Raw genomic sequence first — 19,110 nt, 5'->3', positions numbered from 1 at the left:
ATGCAAACAAAAAATGTTATATGGGTTGCTCTCAAACACATAAATAAATGAAATATTGATGTAGGCAATAGGGCTCATGCTGATGGCTAGCAGGAAATAACAGTGTGCAATCTATTTGGAAAAAAAGCTCTAAAGTACAAATTACAAGCCCAATTATGGACTGCAGCAAGTTCAGTTATATCACTGCCATCCTCTCTCATCTCCAAAATAAATTCTTGATTAAATCACTCATACCCTAAATTACTCATACCTTTGCTTCAGAGATATGAATAACTATATACAAAAGAAGTAGTTTTATTTCACCATAGGGATAACATTGTACCTCTCTGCCACCGTCACCTGAAAACCTTCCATGTCAAAACAATTTGACAGCAGATAAACAATCTAATAAATATGCAATGATCTTATTACAGTCCTTCAGCTAAGCATGTTAAGTCATGCTGTTATTTTTGTGATCACAGTGCATAGAATCCAAATATAAAAGAATGGGGTGGCTTTTAAGGTCATGGTGGATCCCTTGCTTATAAACCAAATATATCTGAAACTCTCCTAAGCTCTATCATGCAATCTTTTTGTGGCAGGAGCAAAAATTTTCCCTGGTACAATGTCCATTGCCGGCAATGGATGCACCAAAACCGTCAAGGAGCTCAGTGTTATTGCACAATATATGAAGACCTGGAATTCTTCCAAAAGCTTAAAATAAAAATAATGGAATTATTCTGACATTTCTGGACACCTGCATTAATACTGTATGACTAAGAAAAGCATGTCAGTTGCATGGACTGAACCAGCGATCAACATGCGCCCAGAATGCACACTAGTAAAAATGCAGTCAAAGGAAGTAGTCTTCATTGCCTATAGGTCACTTCCAGTCAAAGGTTTAAGTTCAAAGACTGAATGCTCAAAGTGCTCATTTTCTCAGTAGGACTATCTTCTGCTACGAGGATCACAAAACGGTGGCATCAACACGTGTCGTCTTTAAGATAAAAGAGAAGAAAAAAGGGTTTATGGAAAACACGCAAACATTCTCAGCCCACGTCGGTTAGGTGCTCAACAACTTTTAGCCTTGAGATCGTGCAGTGAAACATGGATAACGCTGGGTGCTGTTCAGTAAGGACTTGGGAAAGGAGACCCCGTCCAACAAAGCTTCCCAAGTTTCTATCTGTATACACCCCCAGCACACCATTTTTAGCGAATATTCCACTAGAAGCACAGTACTTTCACACGTGGCTAAGAAACCCATTCCTTAGGAAAGTGAAACCCCAGATACGCCTCACGTTCCCGTGAAGGCAGGCTCGTGCACACGCTACAGACACTTCTCCAGGTGCTTCCCAGGGCACGCCGAGGGGATGTGCAGGGCTGGCCAGCGCGCTGCGCTGCTCCTCGCGCTCCCTTCCAGCCCCGCGCGCACGGCTAACGCGCCGGAATTGAATCAACACGCACACCGGGCCCCACGCGGTGCTACGCGGGATGCTGCCACGGGAATGCTCAAGTCTTACATGGGAAAACAGCTCGCATTCACTGCATTTCAGATATTACAGTTAGAATGCCTTTCCTATGGTATATTCCAAGTAATTTTTTTGCATTATGCTTGGAATAATGCTTAAGGACATATTTACATCTGTGAAAGCTTTCCCTTTTACAGCTGCTTTTCCAGACCTTGGCCTACAATGCAACTGCATCTGATAAGAGCTTGGCATGGGAAAAGAAGTCCTCGCAGTGCCACTTTATTGCACCAGGCCAGGAAAATGTGTTTCAGGAAAAGCCCCACTTGTTAACAGACAGCAAATTCACTATTTGTGTGCAAGGTTACACCAATATGCATTAAAAAATGTAGCCTCATCATATACATTTCTAGCATATATAAGGTTTATATACACCTTTGCTGTGTTACATGAAAGAAAGCTCATCTTGACAGGAGGGTAAAATTAAAAAACTGAAAAGGACAAAGATGGAGACAGAAGGGGCGTTTGACCTGCATACTAGAAGTTTAGGACAAATACTGGAGAAAACACTTTCTCAGAATCAAACCTCAAGAAAAAAAATTTAAAAAATGAAAAAAAAAAAAAAAAGACCACAATAAGGAGGTGCTGGCTCTGAAGGAAGACTGGAGCCTCCTCTTTCACAGAATTTGCCCCTACAGCACAAGGAACAACAGGTTGGAACAAAGTTGGACAGCCCTCCCCACAAGGGGAAAAATCCTCGTGTGTCTTTCAGAGGGCAGGACTGGCTCTTGGATGGGCAGCATGAAATTCAACATACAGGTAAAGCAAAGGAGAGGATCTAGAGATATTTCTAGCTGTTGAAGGGAGTGAAAGTTAGAGGAAGAAGGAGTTTTAGGACAGGGCTTGAGAAGAGAGCCGTTTGTACCAAAACCTCTTCATTTTGCTACTTGTGGAATAAGTTGTTATGCTGGTTTGTACCAAAACCTCTTCATTTTGCTACTTGTGGAATAAGTTGTTATGCTGGGCAGGGAGGAAGAAAGATATTAAGAGCTCTACTAAACTAAGCATGCAGAGAGCACATTTAGACGTGCGAGTATCTCGGAGCCACTGTGTCCCCTTTGTGCCTGCATCAGCTTGCTTGAGCACCGATCCCCAAACATGCAGCGTTTGCTCCCAGCCAAGCAAGCTCCAGCTCCCTCCTTGAACAGGAAACATCCTTCAGAGGCACGTGGCAGAAGTGATGACCCTTCCCTTCACAAGGAGAGACCACAAGTGTAGGAGAACACGAAGACACAACTTCCCTGCACAGCAAGGCAGCCCAGCGGCCAGCTCGCAGCAGGAGCAGCAGGACCACGGCCTCTCCTGCCGCGAGTTCTTGTTGGCGCTTAGCTCACCCTGTGGTCACCCTTGGGCTTTTTCTTTTCTTTTCTTTCCTTTTTTTTTTTTTTTTTTCCTCCTCTTTTCTTAGTGTTATGTTTTTCCTGCCCTAATCCACCTAGGTCAAAGTGGTTCGACCACACGGTTAGACGCATGGCCCTCCAAAGGAAACAGGAGCAGGAAAATAAGACGACAGAAGAACCTTTCTCAAAGGCTTGGTAAATCCATTCAAGTCAAAAGATTTAGGGTCGGAAACTGCTCTTGCCCAGAAAGAAGGGGTTAAAACTAGCAGTGAAGGTATCAAAGTACACTTCCTTGGTGCAGTTCAGCAGTTTTTCAAAGCAACTAGGAAAAACTTTGAAAATGTGAACATCCTCCCTTGGCAGCTTTGTCATAGAGCCACGGAAGGGAAGCAAATCACTTGAAGCTGAGAAAGGAGAAAGAGGGGCACAAAATTTGAGAATAAAAACCTCTAAATTTTATGAAAAGTTGTTTGCCCAACTGACATCAAGAGGTTGAAATTTCTAATTACTAATTACAAAAGTGATCACATTTAAAAGTTGAATGAGCTTCTCTCTCTCTCCTTTCCCCCATTCAATTGTTAAAAAATTCAAAAGTCACATAAATGAAAATATTCTGAAATAAATAAAAAACAGTAAGAGTTATTTACATGAACCGACTCTTTCCAGAATTTTAGGTTGGCTCTTGGATTATTCAGTTTTCTGACTTTCATAAAGCAAACACTGGGTAATTATTTCCAAATAATTCAATGACTTATTCAATGGTATATAAGAAGTTAGATTTTTTGGTCATAACTATACAGTGACTTTCAGAGTAGAATCACATGTCTTTTTATATTCATTTGGAGTTTCTCTAATTGAATTGCATGAATAAGAAATCAAAGTAGCATCTGTAGACTGTTCTCCTTGAGAGACTTCAGTCCTGAATCAAAACAGGACTTTCTATAGGTTTAAAGCAAACAAAATATAGTTGAATCACAAGATAAAAGTTAATACATGAAAATTCAGTTGATTCTCTTTAAAAAAACTAGCAAACAAAAATAAAATAAAAACACCAGAAACAAATTATCAGGAAACTGACAACAGAGGGAAAGCAAGAGGAGAGATGAAGAAGCACCCTACAAGTTACACGAGTGAGGAGATGGCGGAAGAAAAAAGGGTTTTTACTAAAGAATTTAGTGTGGCTGAAGAACATACCCTATTAAGGCTTTTGGATAATGATTTTTTTTTATTTTTGGAGACAATTTTGAAAGCAACATAATGCAAGTCACATGATCAATAGTCTTAAGCATCTTAAACATTTCCTAATCCCATGACATGTAGCACTCCTCCGGCTGTGATTAAAGTCAACTTGTTTTTGAGAGACTGTTAGGATACTACACTATGATAAAGAGCTCATTTTTGCATTATGAGCTATCAAAAAAGCCTTATGAGTGTCAGCAGGTATTACGGAACTATCAGGCTCTTAAAATAAAGCACCCACGGGCTTAAGAATGTGAGCATTGGCTTTGGTCTTTCTCTCTCCATTCATTGACTACTGTAATTTCAAATATTTGATCCTATTTCATATGGGAGACAGAACAAGCCCTGGGGTGGGGAGGCAGCTAAAAATGAAAAATAAGAGGATGGCTCATGATGGAGGGCTCAGGGAAAGATATTTATGGGACCTGCTCCTCCTGATCACCCTGGCACACAGTATTTCCTGCTCTGACATATCCCTTCCTGAAAATTGCATGGGTTTCCTATAACTAGCATTTTCCTAGGCAAGGCAAAGAAAGTGGTGGCCAAGGAGAGGAGGAAGAAAAAAAGAGTTCATCTTTCCTCCTCCTTCCCTTCCTCGTGGCTCGTGGGCAAGCCGAGCACATGCAGCCAGCCCCAGCTCTGGGGAGAGGACAACGGGTGCTAAGGTGGAAGGAAAGGACAGACAAACCTTAATGCAACACGGACACAGTCCGCGTCCCTCCTGTATGGACAGGAAGAAGCATGTGGCAAGGAAAGGAGGAAGCTCTATGCTGCAGAGACTGTAGCGATACACTTTTCAACTTCAGGATCTATCTTTATTCATGCACGTGTGGAATCACGCTGCCGTATTACTGCCTATTAGTTCCTAGGAACCTCTAAATCAATTGGCCCCCATTAGAAGATCTGTGGAACAGTTGAAATCTATTGAAATCACAGCTGCTTATAAATAGAGTGGCATTTTAATGGTAGTGCAAGCTTTTAAAGCACTACCAACATACTGATTAAAGAAACCTGTTTCACCAAGTAGCTTCCCCAAGCCTTTACGACTTGTCAATGACTGATACAATTTACAAGAATTCTCCTACTCAAATCAAATCCTACAGGTTAAAACTCATGCAATCCTGTGCTAAATTTCACTCAGCAATTAAAGAATGATTAAAAAAATCACCATGCATATCTTAGAAACTGAATATTAAAAAGGGCTTTGGAAAAAACCACTCATCCTACTCTATTATGTTTTCACTGTCTTCAGCCTAAAAACGCAAAAACAAAAAGCCCCACCACACTCCAAAATTCCTGGTTCTAGTTAAATACTTACCATGATACCACCATTTTGTTTTCTTTGGATTCTTGTTACATGTTCTTACATAAAATGAATTATCCGGAGGTCTCCTCTGCAACAGAAAAAAAAACATCTACAAATAATCAAGCAATCCTCACATCAAAATACATGAACTATTCAAATAAGCTTATGAAATGCTGGCACAAGAATGCAGGGAAAGGGAGATGCTTTTGATGATGAGCAGAGTGCTAGGCATTGCTCAAGAAAATAAAAAAATCATCTTTCAATAATCCTTCTAACAAAACTGAGTAGAGTAGAGATCCTTCAAACAAATTCCATGAAAATTCCAAATGGGGGGTTGGTGGCAGCGCAAAAAGAAAACAGAGACCAATGGTTATTTAAAAGAACCAAATACAACCTCTGCAGTTTGGATCTATATATCAAAATTAAAAACCAAGCCACATTCACTCACAGCTTGGAGTAGCTTAAAAATGAACTTTGTTTCAACTCTCTTACAGATAAAGACCTACTATATCAAATATTCTTTTTTTCATAATAATTTTAAGCTACAGTGCAAAACCAAAGCTACAAGATATAGTACAAAGCAATTTGAGGCTTTTTTTCTACCTCATACACATGGTTAGGATTGACTGGGATATGATATAAATAGGCACGTTGAATAACACAGATATATGAGAGATCTGACCAAATCTACCCCCCTGGGTAATTTCACTCCAGAAGCAGCAGTAAAATGATAGAATATTCATCCAAAAAAAAGTCTGTTTACAGTATCAGTGCCAAAAAATTATGCCTAAAGATGCAGGAAAGCATTACTTATTTTCCTGCAAGTGAAAAAGATAAAAGAAATAACTAACTCTAAAAAGTTTTTGCAGCTGTATGTGCAGCTGTAGTAATTTCAAAACAATACTCTAATACAGACAAATATCTACACTATGCAAAATATTCATTTCTACACAATCATCTTGCACTGGCTTTATAGTCTGAACAACTTTACAAAGAACTGTTGTAATCAGTACAATTAGAATAATTCTTCTCATGCCTCTTTTCCAGTAATGATATGAACAGATTACCATGAATTCCTGCACTGCTCACTTGGCAGTTCTAGCTTAGGATTTTTTTTTCCCTCGGTTGTTGCAACATATAGTAGCTTGTCTGCTTTAAAATTTGAGATATGCAACTTTGCTTTGTACAGTTACTAGTTAACTTTTATTTTACTCAGAGAACCAAACAAAACCCACTCGTACCTTTTCTTTGCAGCTGGAAAGCATGCTAATAATGCTAAGACAAACGGACTGCACCGAGAGCGCCGGAGACCAGTCTTCCGTTAGAATGGATAAACAGATATGACCATTGCTATAAACATGAGGATGAACGGGAATATTGTCACCAGTAAACATGACCTAAAAGAAGAATAAATGTTATTGTAACTTATTGTCAACATAAAAAAAAAGAACTATTATTTTCTTATTTATGAAGAGCATAGAAAGTGCAAAGATAAATTCACAATTACAACAGTGCAAGGACAGCCAAGTAAATTTTTAAAATCTCGCAGTCTGCCTTTTGTGGTTCCTCTGTACTAAAGCTGTGTGCACTGGAACATCTTACCTTCCTCATCCAGTAATGTATTTCCATTCAAACTAATGTCTCCCCTTTACCAGAAAGCAAGAACAAGGTATACTAAGGAAGCAAAAGCATCCACACTAATGATAGACAACATGCATTCGAGATAGAAAACAACCAAGTGATTAAAAAGCAGAAGTTTAAACTCTCCAGTCACAGGAGGCAGATTTGGGGGAGAGAATTATAATCCAGGAATTGCAGTAAGAAATGAATTCACTCCACAGCACCATTTTCACAACGGAAATTCTAATTATTTACAACAATGCAAGACCTAGGATAAAATACTTAATTGTTTTCTGTGCTAAAAAAAGTTGTGCATACGTTCGGATATGGTTTGACGTTTTGTGATGAATTGCACACAGCCACGCACACACACTGGGTAGTTACAAGCACTACCTACTTGGAGCCAAACCAAAGTGGCTACTGCTTTGTGGATCCCCTATGAGCGGCTCTATGCCAACGTGACAGGTGCAGCTGGCACTTTGTTCCTTAACCACCTAAGGCTGAAAAGTCAGCATCTGGTTTTTACCCAGGTACCTAAAGATACCACGTGTTTATAGTTATGTCTCTCATGGCTCTCCGCATGGGTTTCAACAGTGAGAAAAGCACCACAGAGATTCTTAACTCTCCTTCTCAGAGCTTTGAGCTGAAAGGCCAAAACCATCAAGGACAGACTGAGGCATCCTTGCTTTTCTTGCTCCTTTTCCAAGTGGGGGACAGCTGAACATGCATCTCCTCCGCTTACAGGAGATGCTTGGAAACATTCCCCTCGGGCAATGGAAGCAGGTGCAGTGCTTCAGCTCTCCCAGGGTCACTAAAGCAACAGAGCAGCTTACACCTCAACTCTCATCATTGGCTTTGCAGACCAGGCGCCTCTTTAAGATGCCTCTGAGGATCGCTACTGAAGTCACAAGAGTTGCCCAGCTGTACTAGCGATCACAGCAGATGGAAGAGAGGGAAGGGAGAGAGGAGAGAAAAAAAAGAGCTGAGAACCAAAAGGAGAGGTGACAAAGCAGCAGTTTGCTGTTTACTCTGCACCTGTATCCCCATAAAGGATCACCTGCCTACCTTCTCCTGGGAGGTTCTTTAATGTGATGGAAAAAGTCACCTGTGCGTCTCAAAAAGGGAAAAAACAACCCTCAAGTTACTCTGCTCTTTAATCTTCTGTGCCATCAAGTGGGCTGCCATGGGCACTGTATTCCATTGCAGGGTCACTTTGTAAAGAAATGGAGAAATGGCACCCGCACCACGTGTTCATACAAACCAAAGCTACTGACTTCTCCTTACATACGGCAATGTGCGGACAATGTCACCAGTCAGCATGTGCCACGCAGCTATAACCCAAAAGCGGAGCTAGGTAGGAAGGCAGAAAGCAAGCAGTTACCTGAGGCGAATCAAAAGGATATCGACTACTGAATTTAAATAGAAGCTGAAATTTCTCCCCTTCATATAGCGTTCCTGGAGCACCTTCCATGTCTACAATCCACCTAGGAACATAAGAGTAACAGTTAGTACTGCAGACTACCAAACTGTAATTTTACTCCTGAAACACAGGACTAATAACAAAATCCACCAAACTCTCCTATTCCATCTTGATAATTATCAAGAAAGCAAATAAAATGTCAAGGTTGCATTTGCCAGAAAGCAGCTTGGTGTTTTCCATTTAGTCATTGCTATAGCACTGAAAACTATACAAACAATTAGCACTTGAACTCGGGTCAGACCTGTCATTTCCCAATAAGGTAATTGTGTTAACAAGAGACAGTAAAGCCAAAACAGAAGGCCTGTTCCAAAGTTTATTCCTATACAAAAACAACCTAGGACAGAAATAAAGTAGTGCATACTCTCTTTCCATTTGTTTTGGGGATTTGTTTGTTTGTTTTTGGTTTTTATTTCCTGTGAGAAAACCTAAGTGCAGCTTATTAAAGTAAACATCAACATCAGAGCGGTGAAGGGGAAATACTTCTCTCTTTCCCCTTATATTACGAACAAGTCAAAGGTGAAATGTTACACAGTCTACCATGTCCTTGCTAGACAGGACTGGAAAAGTTAGCAGCATAAAAAAAAAGGTCAAAAAAAGGAAGCTGCTAATGACTTACAACTGACCAGCTCAGTGATCTGTTTCCTCCCTTGCCCTTTATCTAGCTCAGCAGGTAATTAAGATAACATCCCAACATACCACAGATTTCTTTTTCCTCTGTTTCTGCTCCTTCCATCATAACATGGAAATATGTATTTTTTATTTTTCTTCTTCAAAATAGCTAAACAAGATGCATTTAATAATAGTCAGAAGGTAGACCAGCACGCTGCTATATAACATCCCTGCCACTGTGCAGTTCTGTTGCAGATCACTGCAGTAACGACCATCACTCCTGCATTTTTCCATCCTTCACCCTAGCCTGAGCTTACACATTTGAGGAATATGACTATAACACAAACCTCCAGCAAGAGGCAACACCACTGCCCACACTGAACGACTTGCATCCATCTCAAGTGAAGCAGCTGAGATTTTTCAGAGCAGCAGGGAAAAAGAAATAAAAAAAAAAGGCATCTCCTTCAGTCTGTAACCCTGTTTCCAACTTCTTTATCCTACCTGCCATATAAGCTGTTGCCATGTACTTAAGCTGTCGTTTTTTCAAGTCCTGGCACATATCTTCCCCTCTACGACATTAATTCTTGTAAGAAAAGTGCCTTCTCTGCTAACGCACGAAGCGTGGTGCAGCTCTCCGGGGGAAAGCCCCTCAGTGCGGCGGGGTGATGCTGTGCTGGTGCCCCAGGTTTGGGAACGTCCCACGACTTCATGTAGCTGGGCTCGATCCCGTGGACCCTGAGCCACCTTCTGCTTCTGCACTGACACCCCTGCTACACCGACGTCCTCAGCTCAGGGCGCCCCTGTGACCCAGGGGCACCTTCACGTTTTTAGATAATTGTTTACAAAGTAAAGGAGAACAGCTCTGCCTGGGCACTCCTCCTTTATTGAATCAGTCTTTCCTGTGTGTTTTAAGTTTTTACAATTAGAAGTTTAAGAAAAAGCTATTTAAAAGAAAACTGCTTTGCGTGTTAAATGATCCAGTTACTCCACTATTTAATTCGACTTTTTCCAAACCCCTGCTAACACTTCCACACAAATCTACACTGCACCAGCTCTAGCTGTAGCTTGACCAATGCTCTTAGAACATATTACTTGGTGTCAATAACCTTCAAATGGCAAAAACTAATGTTACTAGTAAACAAACCTTTTAAACACTGAAAATTTGAAAGACTAGTATGACAATAAGCAAGAGGTAAATTTATTTGCTAATGGGTGGAAAAGTAACACATCATGTAAAACCAATAAAGAATTACTTTGGTAACTTAAGAGATTTCCTAAGGAAAATGGAAACTGAAGTATATGTAGAAGCAGATTCTTCTACCCTTTTTCCATCTCCATTTTCTCCGAACTTTCACTTTATATTTTTTTGTTTAAATAAGAGTAGAGAGTATTTGCAATATTTGAGCCTTCTTTTTCAGAAGATGCAGGATTCTGCTTTTCCAGTAGACACAGAAAACTCAAAATAATATATAGCTTATAATTTGCTAAAGGTGGCAACAGTTTATTATTAATTGTACCTATCTAATTCTGCAATGTGCTGTTTCAATTTGGTTCAGTCATATTTGATCGCAAAAAACAGCAACATTTGAAAAACAACAATATTTAACTCGGTGTGTATCAGCACGCAGGGCCCCAAGGCCTTCCTTAGCAAGGTCACTGCGTGCCACTATCAAAAATGCAAATGTGAAGTAGTATCAGAGTTAGCTCTATATTGTTACTGAATTGACATGAAGGAGAGTTCTCATCACTTACCCTTTTAGGAAGGATGACAAAAACGAAACCATCAATGAATAACACAGAAGTCCAGAACACGCATTTCTACTCATACAAATGAGTTTCTCTGCTAGGAGCTTCCTAATGCTGATTTCAAATACAGCTGCTAACAAAAATAACTACAAAAGTATCTAAAATGCTACTGTAGCCCAGGAAAGCATTCTGGGCTCCAGTTCACTTACAAATGAATAAAAGCAGTTTAATTTAAAATCAGGAACTACACCTGTCCATTTCAATCAAATATATGTAACACTTAACCATGCCTCCCTTTCAGTTATACTAGCTATATATAAAAGCACAGCTGGGATGAAAATCAGAGTTATCAAATTAAGTTTCTCTTGCTTCTTTAAGAACTTCTCTCCACTTGCTTTCAAGAAAGATGACCCTGGAAGTCAACAACTGTGGAATATATTCAACACAAGTACTAGAGAGAAGCTAAGTCAGGTAGTGGGCAATTTTCATAAATTTAGAAGGGTTCACAGGTTACTGGCTATAAACAGTGGTGTTCTTCAATTATTTTATTCTAAAATGTGCAGAAGCTTTTAACCATTGACATTTTATAAGACAGTAAAATGCCTAATATAGGTTCAAAGCACTGGCTATTCAGTTTCAGAGAGTGGTCTGCACATTAAGTAATAGATTTATTAACCAGAATAGCGCTTCAGGCAATAAATTAAAAAATAAAATAAAATAAAATCAGAATGTTACTTGGAACAAGTGGTGTAAGTAGCACATGGGATTTTTCATTGCATAGTTATATACTTTCATTACAAGCACTTGTACTTTTAAGCTGGATGACAAAAATAAAAGTGTATTTATATACTTACTGTGTGATTGAATTTTGCACACTCTTTTCATTTAGAGTCATTCCTGGAGGTGGATCATTTTGCAATGCCAATAGTTCTTTTTGTAATCTTTTCTAGAAAGAAATTGCATAGAGTACTTGAAATATTATGCAAAGTAAGTTTAACGATAAACAAATTATCATGCTCTAAAGTACATTTTAATCATTTTTGGAAAGGTAAAACAATTTTTTTTGGAAAAAATAAGATACAAAATTGAAAGAGAAAAGGAAGACCTCATTCTCAGAAACTAAACTGAAGGGAAATATTCACGGATCTTAACTTAGTATTTTTTCATTATAGTCTTTATTATACGCAATTCCACTTATGCTTGCAATGCTACCAAGTGAAGAATTATTGCATCACGAAACACACTGCAGCACCTAGGATTCTGTCGTATCATAATGACGTCAGTTACGGTTTCACACTTAACAGCAGATTCCATACTCCTCAGATGACATCAGATTTATCGTTAATTCTCTTAACGGCACAGCTCCTTCTCTTCCCCATCATTTAATGGATATTTAAGCCTGATGTCTGTGCAAAACTTTTCTTTGTTCTGAATAACCCCGGAGGACAGAAAACAAAACCAAAAGATCATTTGCAAAAAAGATCATGTGCAAAACAAACCATAAGATGCAGACGACTGTCACTACACAGTTACTACAGCTCAAAACCTACACAGCTGCAATATTTTGAAAGCTGCTGTGCCAGGATGTCAAGTAATCCTTGCCTATTTCGACCCACTGATAAAGATCAGCAAGCACAACCACTCCCGGTGTGAAACAATCCTGCCAGTTGCTGTAAATTCTTTCGAGTGAGGGGAGTTAAACCTACGCGAAGCGTTTGTGTTGGCCATGCCTTCGGAGGGTGTTTTCTGCGTGTAAAAGGTTGTGCAACAGGTTTTGTCATTTCCAAATCAACTAGACAAAGTGCAAGGCCTGCTCATTTCTTGCTCTTTCTCCTACCAGTATTTTTTAATTTTATTAATTACCACTACAACTTCATTTCCTTTATCCTTACAAATCAAAATAATCTTATATGGGATTTAACCCACTCAGACGACAACCTGCTCTAGTATTTTATTTTTATTCCATTTACAACTTTAAAACACTTGTTGACAGCACAGAGATACATCCTGTATCTCATTCATACCTTTTAAAAACTGCCCACACTAAATCCAGGCACACAACTACTTAACTACTGAGAAACATTTGCAATTTACCTTTCAAAATACATCAAATGGCCCTGAAAATTTGCTTGGCATTTCTGCTTTGAAAGCTTCAGTTGGGCAACCCTTGCACATACTCTGAAAGTCTAAATAACATGTTTAGTAGTAGTTAACTTCAAAATGAAGTGAAAAATTTAGCCTTGAAACAACTTTAATTAAAAGTTGTTATAATCCTGATGAAGAAAAGCAAATGGAAAAATTATGCTAATATTTTCATAAGTTATATAATTTATTTATGCAGCAAAAATCAGATTAGATCCCTTGTGTTCAATATTTGCTTTTCTACATCTAGCTTAAGAAAAGTCTCAGACAGGTAACAGCAACTGTAGTTCATAGAACATTTTGAATTAAGTTCAATAAAACTTACTGAAATGACATCCCCAAATCATTCTATAAATTATTAATTTGAGTGGAAAAGATGGAATCAAAATGGAATCAAAAAGTGAAATGACTTCAAAACAACAAAACAAATCATCATATATATATATATATATATATATATATATATATATATAAAAGGCAGCACAAGGATAGTCAACCTGTGAATTCAATCTATATGCCTTGTCATTTGGACTGTCACATGAGGAAATACAAAGGAAAAAAAATGTTCAGATGGAAACTTTTTGCCATAAAGTCAATGAAAATTCTTCCACTTTCCCTCCCTTTCCTCTCCCTTCCAGAGAGGAAATTTGGAAATGTTAGATAAAAAACAATGAAGGAATTAATATATACCAGACCAGAAGACCAGAAAACGACTCTGTGGATTTCCTTACTTATACATGTGGACAGACCACACACTTGATTTTTTTTTTTTTTTTTAAAGATAAAGCCTAAAATTCATTTGAAAATTCAACTAAAACATTCACATTAAGGTATCAGTATCTGATCAAACAGTGACAATTTGAAAAGAGGAAGTTCTGGCTGCTCTGTATCCTACTAAAAAATAAAAAGCAAATAAACAACACCCCCACATTATTATCACTTAAAATAACTTTGCATTTAAAGTTTATACCTATGCTTTTCTCCAGCAACCTTATTTTCAGGCTAATAAAATTTTGGTCAGTTTTTCATTTATCTCACCAGTGCAAAAATATCAAACGCTTCCCAGTTTTTCAGTTCTCACGTGGCTCTTTCTAGAACAGCAGTAAAACAAGAAAAATCTGTACGTGACAAACAGAGTTGCCACTGACATGTCCCATTCTTCTCATTTTAAATCTCTGTTGTCACCTTCATGAGTGCCTGCCCATTAAATGCAACTAACATATACAGACAACACATCGCTTCTCATCAGCTACAATACCAAAAATATACTTAGTTCCAAGAAGAAATACAGGGAAAATGCACCCCCAAGAATTAATAGTGTATATACTTTTTGACTCAAATGGTAAGTGGTGTCACAGTAAACAAAATCGTATTTTTAAAGACCACAGAAAATGTTTTTTTTTTTCCCCCAAGATATCCAGGTCAACTGGTATCGACAAAAGATCATGCAGCTCCCATTGAAAATGGCAATAGAAAAATTATCCACTTTATTCCCATATAAAGCTGAAAAGAGTAAACACAATAGAGAATGGACACGCACACTGAATGTTTTCAAGTAGATTAAATAATACAAATGTCCAAAATAAGAAAGGCTATAATATAGCCAATGGAGAGCAAATGCAAACAAGTTTTACAGAATATATTTTTTTTTCACCTTGAAACATGGAAATGCACAAAGAAAATCTGATTTTGACTGCCTTGAGAAGAAAACTCCAATGCAAATGTGAATAACAGCAGATTCCTGGGCATAGTCTCTCTCCGGAAAGGCGAGGGGGAAAGCAAGAAACTTGCTGCACACCCCAGAAGAACAATCAGAATCAATTCTCAATCAGAAGCAAACACCAGCACAAGGTGGTACTCCCTCCAGCCTTAGCATTACTGCCACTTTAATCCTACGCCTATGACAGCAGCGCTCTCCGCTACACCGTGCCCTCATGGTTTCCATATGGCACTATAATGTTCATGTTGAGGTCACGGTTACACACACACAGGATCTCACAAACCACCGTAAAAATCTCGCCAAGCGACCAACAGCTACTGCTGAAAAGGGCAGAGTGTCTTTTCGTTTTTATTCTCTAACAGAGAAAGATGCAACTCCAGCTGTACTTATGTTCTACATAACTTTCTTTGAAATTAAAGGCTACCAATGCAAATTTATGATACATTCCTCTAATATCCATTATGAAAGGGACTCAAAGCATTACCTCACGGGAAAAAAATGCTTTTAAGAGTGTTTTACTCTATTCTGTATGATCTAATGACAGAAAGCAAGAGAAATAAAGACTTATTGGCACAACCGACATGGAAGCTTTGACACTTACATATATACAAGCTCCTGTTTTTTTTCCCCCCCCTTCCCTTCATTTGGAATAATAAGGGACACCATTTATTTTACAACTTCCTACTGCTCCATTAACCATGCCTTACAATTGAATTATATCTGGATAACATGTCTGAGTATCTTTAACAGTACAAAACAAATTTTGAAAAATTCTGGTGAAAGCCCACCAAGCACTCACTTGGTTATTCCTGCATAGACTACAGAATTGCTGCCTACAGAACTTTTCCAGAAGAGGCCCAGGAATTCTCTACAGCAACAGAACAAAATCGCTAGTGGGAGCATGGTCTGCTAAACAGAGTTCAATCGACCACTAAAAAAATTCCTTTAAGAAAGGGTCTAACAACAGTTGAGCAAATTTGCTCTTTTTAATATTACAGTACTTGAGTTCTATCTTCTAATGAAGTTGTTCTGCATTACTGTACAAAAATATCTTGAACCCAAGAATCAGATCTATATGCTCAGAATACTCTTAATGTATTGCAAACACTATAGATAAGCATTTTCTTAAAAAACTAGCAAAAAATATTCTCCTAGCCTTTGCAATTATATTTTAACAAAACACTATGTTATCTCATATCCAAAATGTCTGCAATAAAATTCTTAGTTATAAGGGATCAATACATGGGAAAAAATAAGCAAGGTGAAGACAGAAAAGTTAATATTTCATATGCAAAATTTATATACTTGGATGAAACTTACATCCAAGGGGGGACATTAAAAAAGGTCCAACTTCATTGAAAGACCTATTAAGTTTAAAGCAAAACAAGTTTCTCTAGTGAACCCTATTTAATTCCCTAAGCAAATAACCCACCTGACTTATTTTAGAAACCCATGGGTTAGAAGGGGCCTCCGGAAGGCCCCTACCTAGGCCAGTCGAGGCAGCTCCAGTCACAGCAGGGCCTCCTCCTGCCGAGCTTCAGGTATTCCCACAGGTGGGAGATTCTACAGCCTCTCTGGGCAACCCACTCCTGCCTCTGGCCACCTTCGTGGTACAAGGCGTTTTCTTCAAGCCTTACAGGAATTTTTCCACGTTTCAAACGGTGTCTGCGGCCTCTTGTCTTTCTACCACGTACCTGAGGAAAGTCAAGACCTGTTTTCTCTATATTTTCCCACTAGATCGTTATAACCAGTGGCAAGATCTTCCCTTCACCTTTCCTCCTCAATGCCGAAGGACTGCAGCTCTCTGGGCCTCTCCCTGCAAGGGATGCAGCCCAGGCCCTGATCGAGCAGCGCTGTGGGACTCAGCGGTGCCTTCCTGGCGCTGGGGCTCCCCGAACACTGCAGATGTCACCTCACAAGCACGCGAGACAGCGGATGGAAGGATCCCTTTCTCTAAATGGCTACATTTATATACACACACAACACAGCCCAGTATGTGGCTGAGGATATCCAGAAAACCCTGAAGCTAATCTCCAGATATTATAAAGGTCTATTTTTAATGTTTATTTTTCCCCTTCACCACAACTCAGCATGGTTTGTTTGCTGCTTTGTGTCTCATTAACCCAACACTAGATTATCAGGAGCTAAAATAACTGCTCAAGTGTAGACCTCAAAGACGAGATTCACACTGCTTCACAAGAAATTTCAGCTCAAGAAATTCAGAAAACACCCAAAGTTTAAATGCAACAACTTAAAATGAATTCCTCTTCTGTGTTAAAAATGTTTGTACTAGCTGACCAGCTAAATCTAAAGAGCATTATATCTCACACCATCAGAAATGCAGAGTGGTAAGACTGCTTGAAAATAAATCATTGTTCAAAAATATGTTTAAAAAAAGAATAAAATAGATTGAATTTCCAGACATTTATGCAAAACAAAAAAAAACACCCTGCAACTGTAGGTTTCTAAAGTTAAGCATTTAAAATGGGACAGCTTTAGGGAAGGAAGACTTTCCTGTATTTTATGGGCACAAGCATAGAAAACTGCTTTTCTGGCACAAAATTCTATAGGTATCAGCAGGGACATATATAGCAGGGTAAAGTGTAATGGATTAAGAATCTTCAGGCAATCTTAACTATGTCACTTCTAAAAGTTTAGAAGCCTAGAAGAAAGACTCGTGAAAGTCACCTCCCCTTCCTCCTAACATTTGGCTAGATCAAGTACGCTTAAAATATCCTTTCTCTTAAAAGACTAAAATGTTTTCCACAGCACACTGCCTCTGCTGTTGCTCATTCTGCTGCTTTTATAATTAGAATTTTCTTTGTAAGAGATCTAAATGAATGACTGCCATCAAATTACTTCCCTTATACTCATTGACAAAAAATCTTTTACTTAAAACTTACTGCTGCTCTCCTTCCCTAACCCTCACTGAATAAATCTAATTCCTTCAACTTTCCCCCACAGAAGTCTTGTTTACTAAGCATTTCATTTTTGCTCTCTCCAGCTGACTCCTTAAAACATTCAGATACAGAAACATGATACTCAAAAGCATGCAAAGCGCTGAAGCCTCACAGCAGCACAGTTGAGAAGAATGTCTTATCCCAGTACTTATATGAATATACCTCAGAGATTTGCTTTTGCTTCATAGTAACACAGGCCTGTTGACTAATATTCAAGTCTAAATTTGTAACCTACAGCCTCTTCTGAATAAGTATTGGTTCACTCGTCTTTACTGTTTTTACCTGTCTTACTGAATTGCATCTTCTTGATTTAAATGCTCCTTCAATTGAAGCTTTTCCATTTACTGTCACCTATGCATTTTGTAAAAAATGATTATATTCAAATCTTCCAAGACATTTTTAGAAGGCCAGAACAGACTGTCCTCAAAACACCCTTTGTTACATTCTCACGACTTAACAGAACAAAATGCCACTTCTCAAATAGACGCTTACCTTGAAAAAAAGTCACTATACTATGACCAAATTATGAGCAATTCCTTGAGAAGTGGTCTCTGCAGTTAAAAGGGCAAAAAAAAAATTTAGACCCCAAAGATTTGAACAACATTTGCTTTGTTACTAAAATCTTACACAAACACAGGTCAATATTTGTATCAAAAGAAAGCAGAGCATCTGCTCCTCTCTGAGGCAATCATTACCACACGAGCAAGGGAGGAAATCATGTCAGTTTAATGCGATTTGTTCTTAGGAAAAGCATTTTGGATGCTTTTTTACCTAGTACTTGCAGGTTAATTGTTTACTTCTATCTATTAGAATTACAGACCATTCAGCCCACCAGTGGGCCTTTCCAGAAGGCACCCTGACAGATTCTTCATATTCTTCTGCTATCTGCAAACATACTCAATATAATTGCCAAAATCTCAGACGACTGTAGTTGCTTAAACAGCCTTTCCAAAAAAGGAAACACACATACACAAAAAAACCCAAAAACCTGACAAATAGTAGAATTTATTGACTTTCATACATCCAACACCCCAAAACTAGTGAATCTGTCCCTTTTGCTAAGCGTGACTTACTGTCTCACTGTAAATCACAGTGCAATTTTAAGCACCTGTGTCATCTGTTCTTTGCTTTATTCTTCCATTAATGGGCTCATCCTTTTCTTCATCTTTCTAAGAGATTACTAATGTTTTTCAAACCTGCTAATTTGAACACAATGTACTGGTTTCATTCTTGCATGCCTGCCCCTTTTTATACTGAGCTGCAGCAGTAACTATTATTTCCACTTTTTGTACAAAACTGGTTTTGATCTACATTAGACTGCTACTCATTATAGACATATTGACTTCTTCTGTACTTTAAACACTTTTCTCCATATTGAAACAGCTTGTCACTGTAAAAGTAGCCTTTCTTCTAGAAATCTTTAACTTGAGCAGTCCCACATGA

The 19,110-nt window shown here is 38.6% G+C and overlaps 1 protein-coding gene across 1 annotated transcript in view; it reads right to left on the bottom strand.

The window, feature by feature from the left end:
- Positions 1–249: 249 nt before the first annotated feature.
- The window catches only part of UBE2W (ubiquitin conjugating enzyme E2 W), a 29,358-nt gene continuing 10,497 nt past the window's right edge, over positions 250–19,110 (bottom strand). Inside the window, exons 2-6 of the mRNA XM_088520340.1 lie at positions 11,700–11,791; positions 8,392–8,494; positions 6,632–6,787; positions 5,403–5,478; positions 250–976 (exon numbers count right to left, since the gene is read on the bottom strand). Of these exons, the coding sequence (XP_088376466.1) occupies positions 963–976; positions 5,403–5,478; positions 6,632–6,787; positions 8,392–8,494; positions 11,700–11,791 (441 nt within the window). The 3' untranslated portion in view covers positions 250–962. The remainder of the gene's footprint in view (positions 977–5,402; positions 5,479–6,631; positions 6,788–8,391; positions 8,495–11,699; positions 11,792–19,110) is intronic.

This window comes from Tinamus guttatus, unplaced genomic scaffold (genome assembly GCF_059628265.1).
Source record: "Tinamus guttatus ecotype Peru unplaced genomic scaffold, ASM5962826v1 Tinamus_guttatus_pri_ptg000086l, whole genome shotgun sequence".
Classification (NCBI taxonomy): domain Eukaryota; kingdom Metazoa; phylum Chordata; class Aves; order Tinamiformes; family Tinamidae; genus Tinamus; species Tinamus guttatus.
The sequence above is the reverse complement of the archived record's forward strand: the minus strand, read 5'-3'. Positions and strand labels throughout refer to the sequence as shown.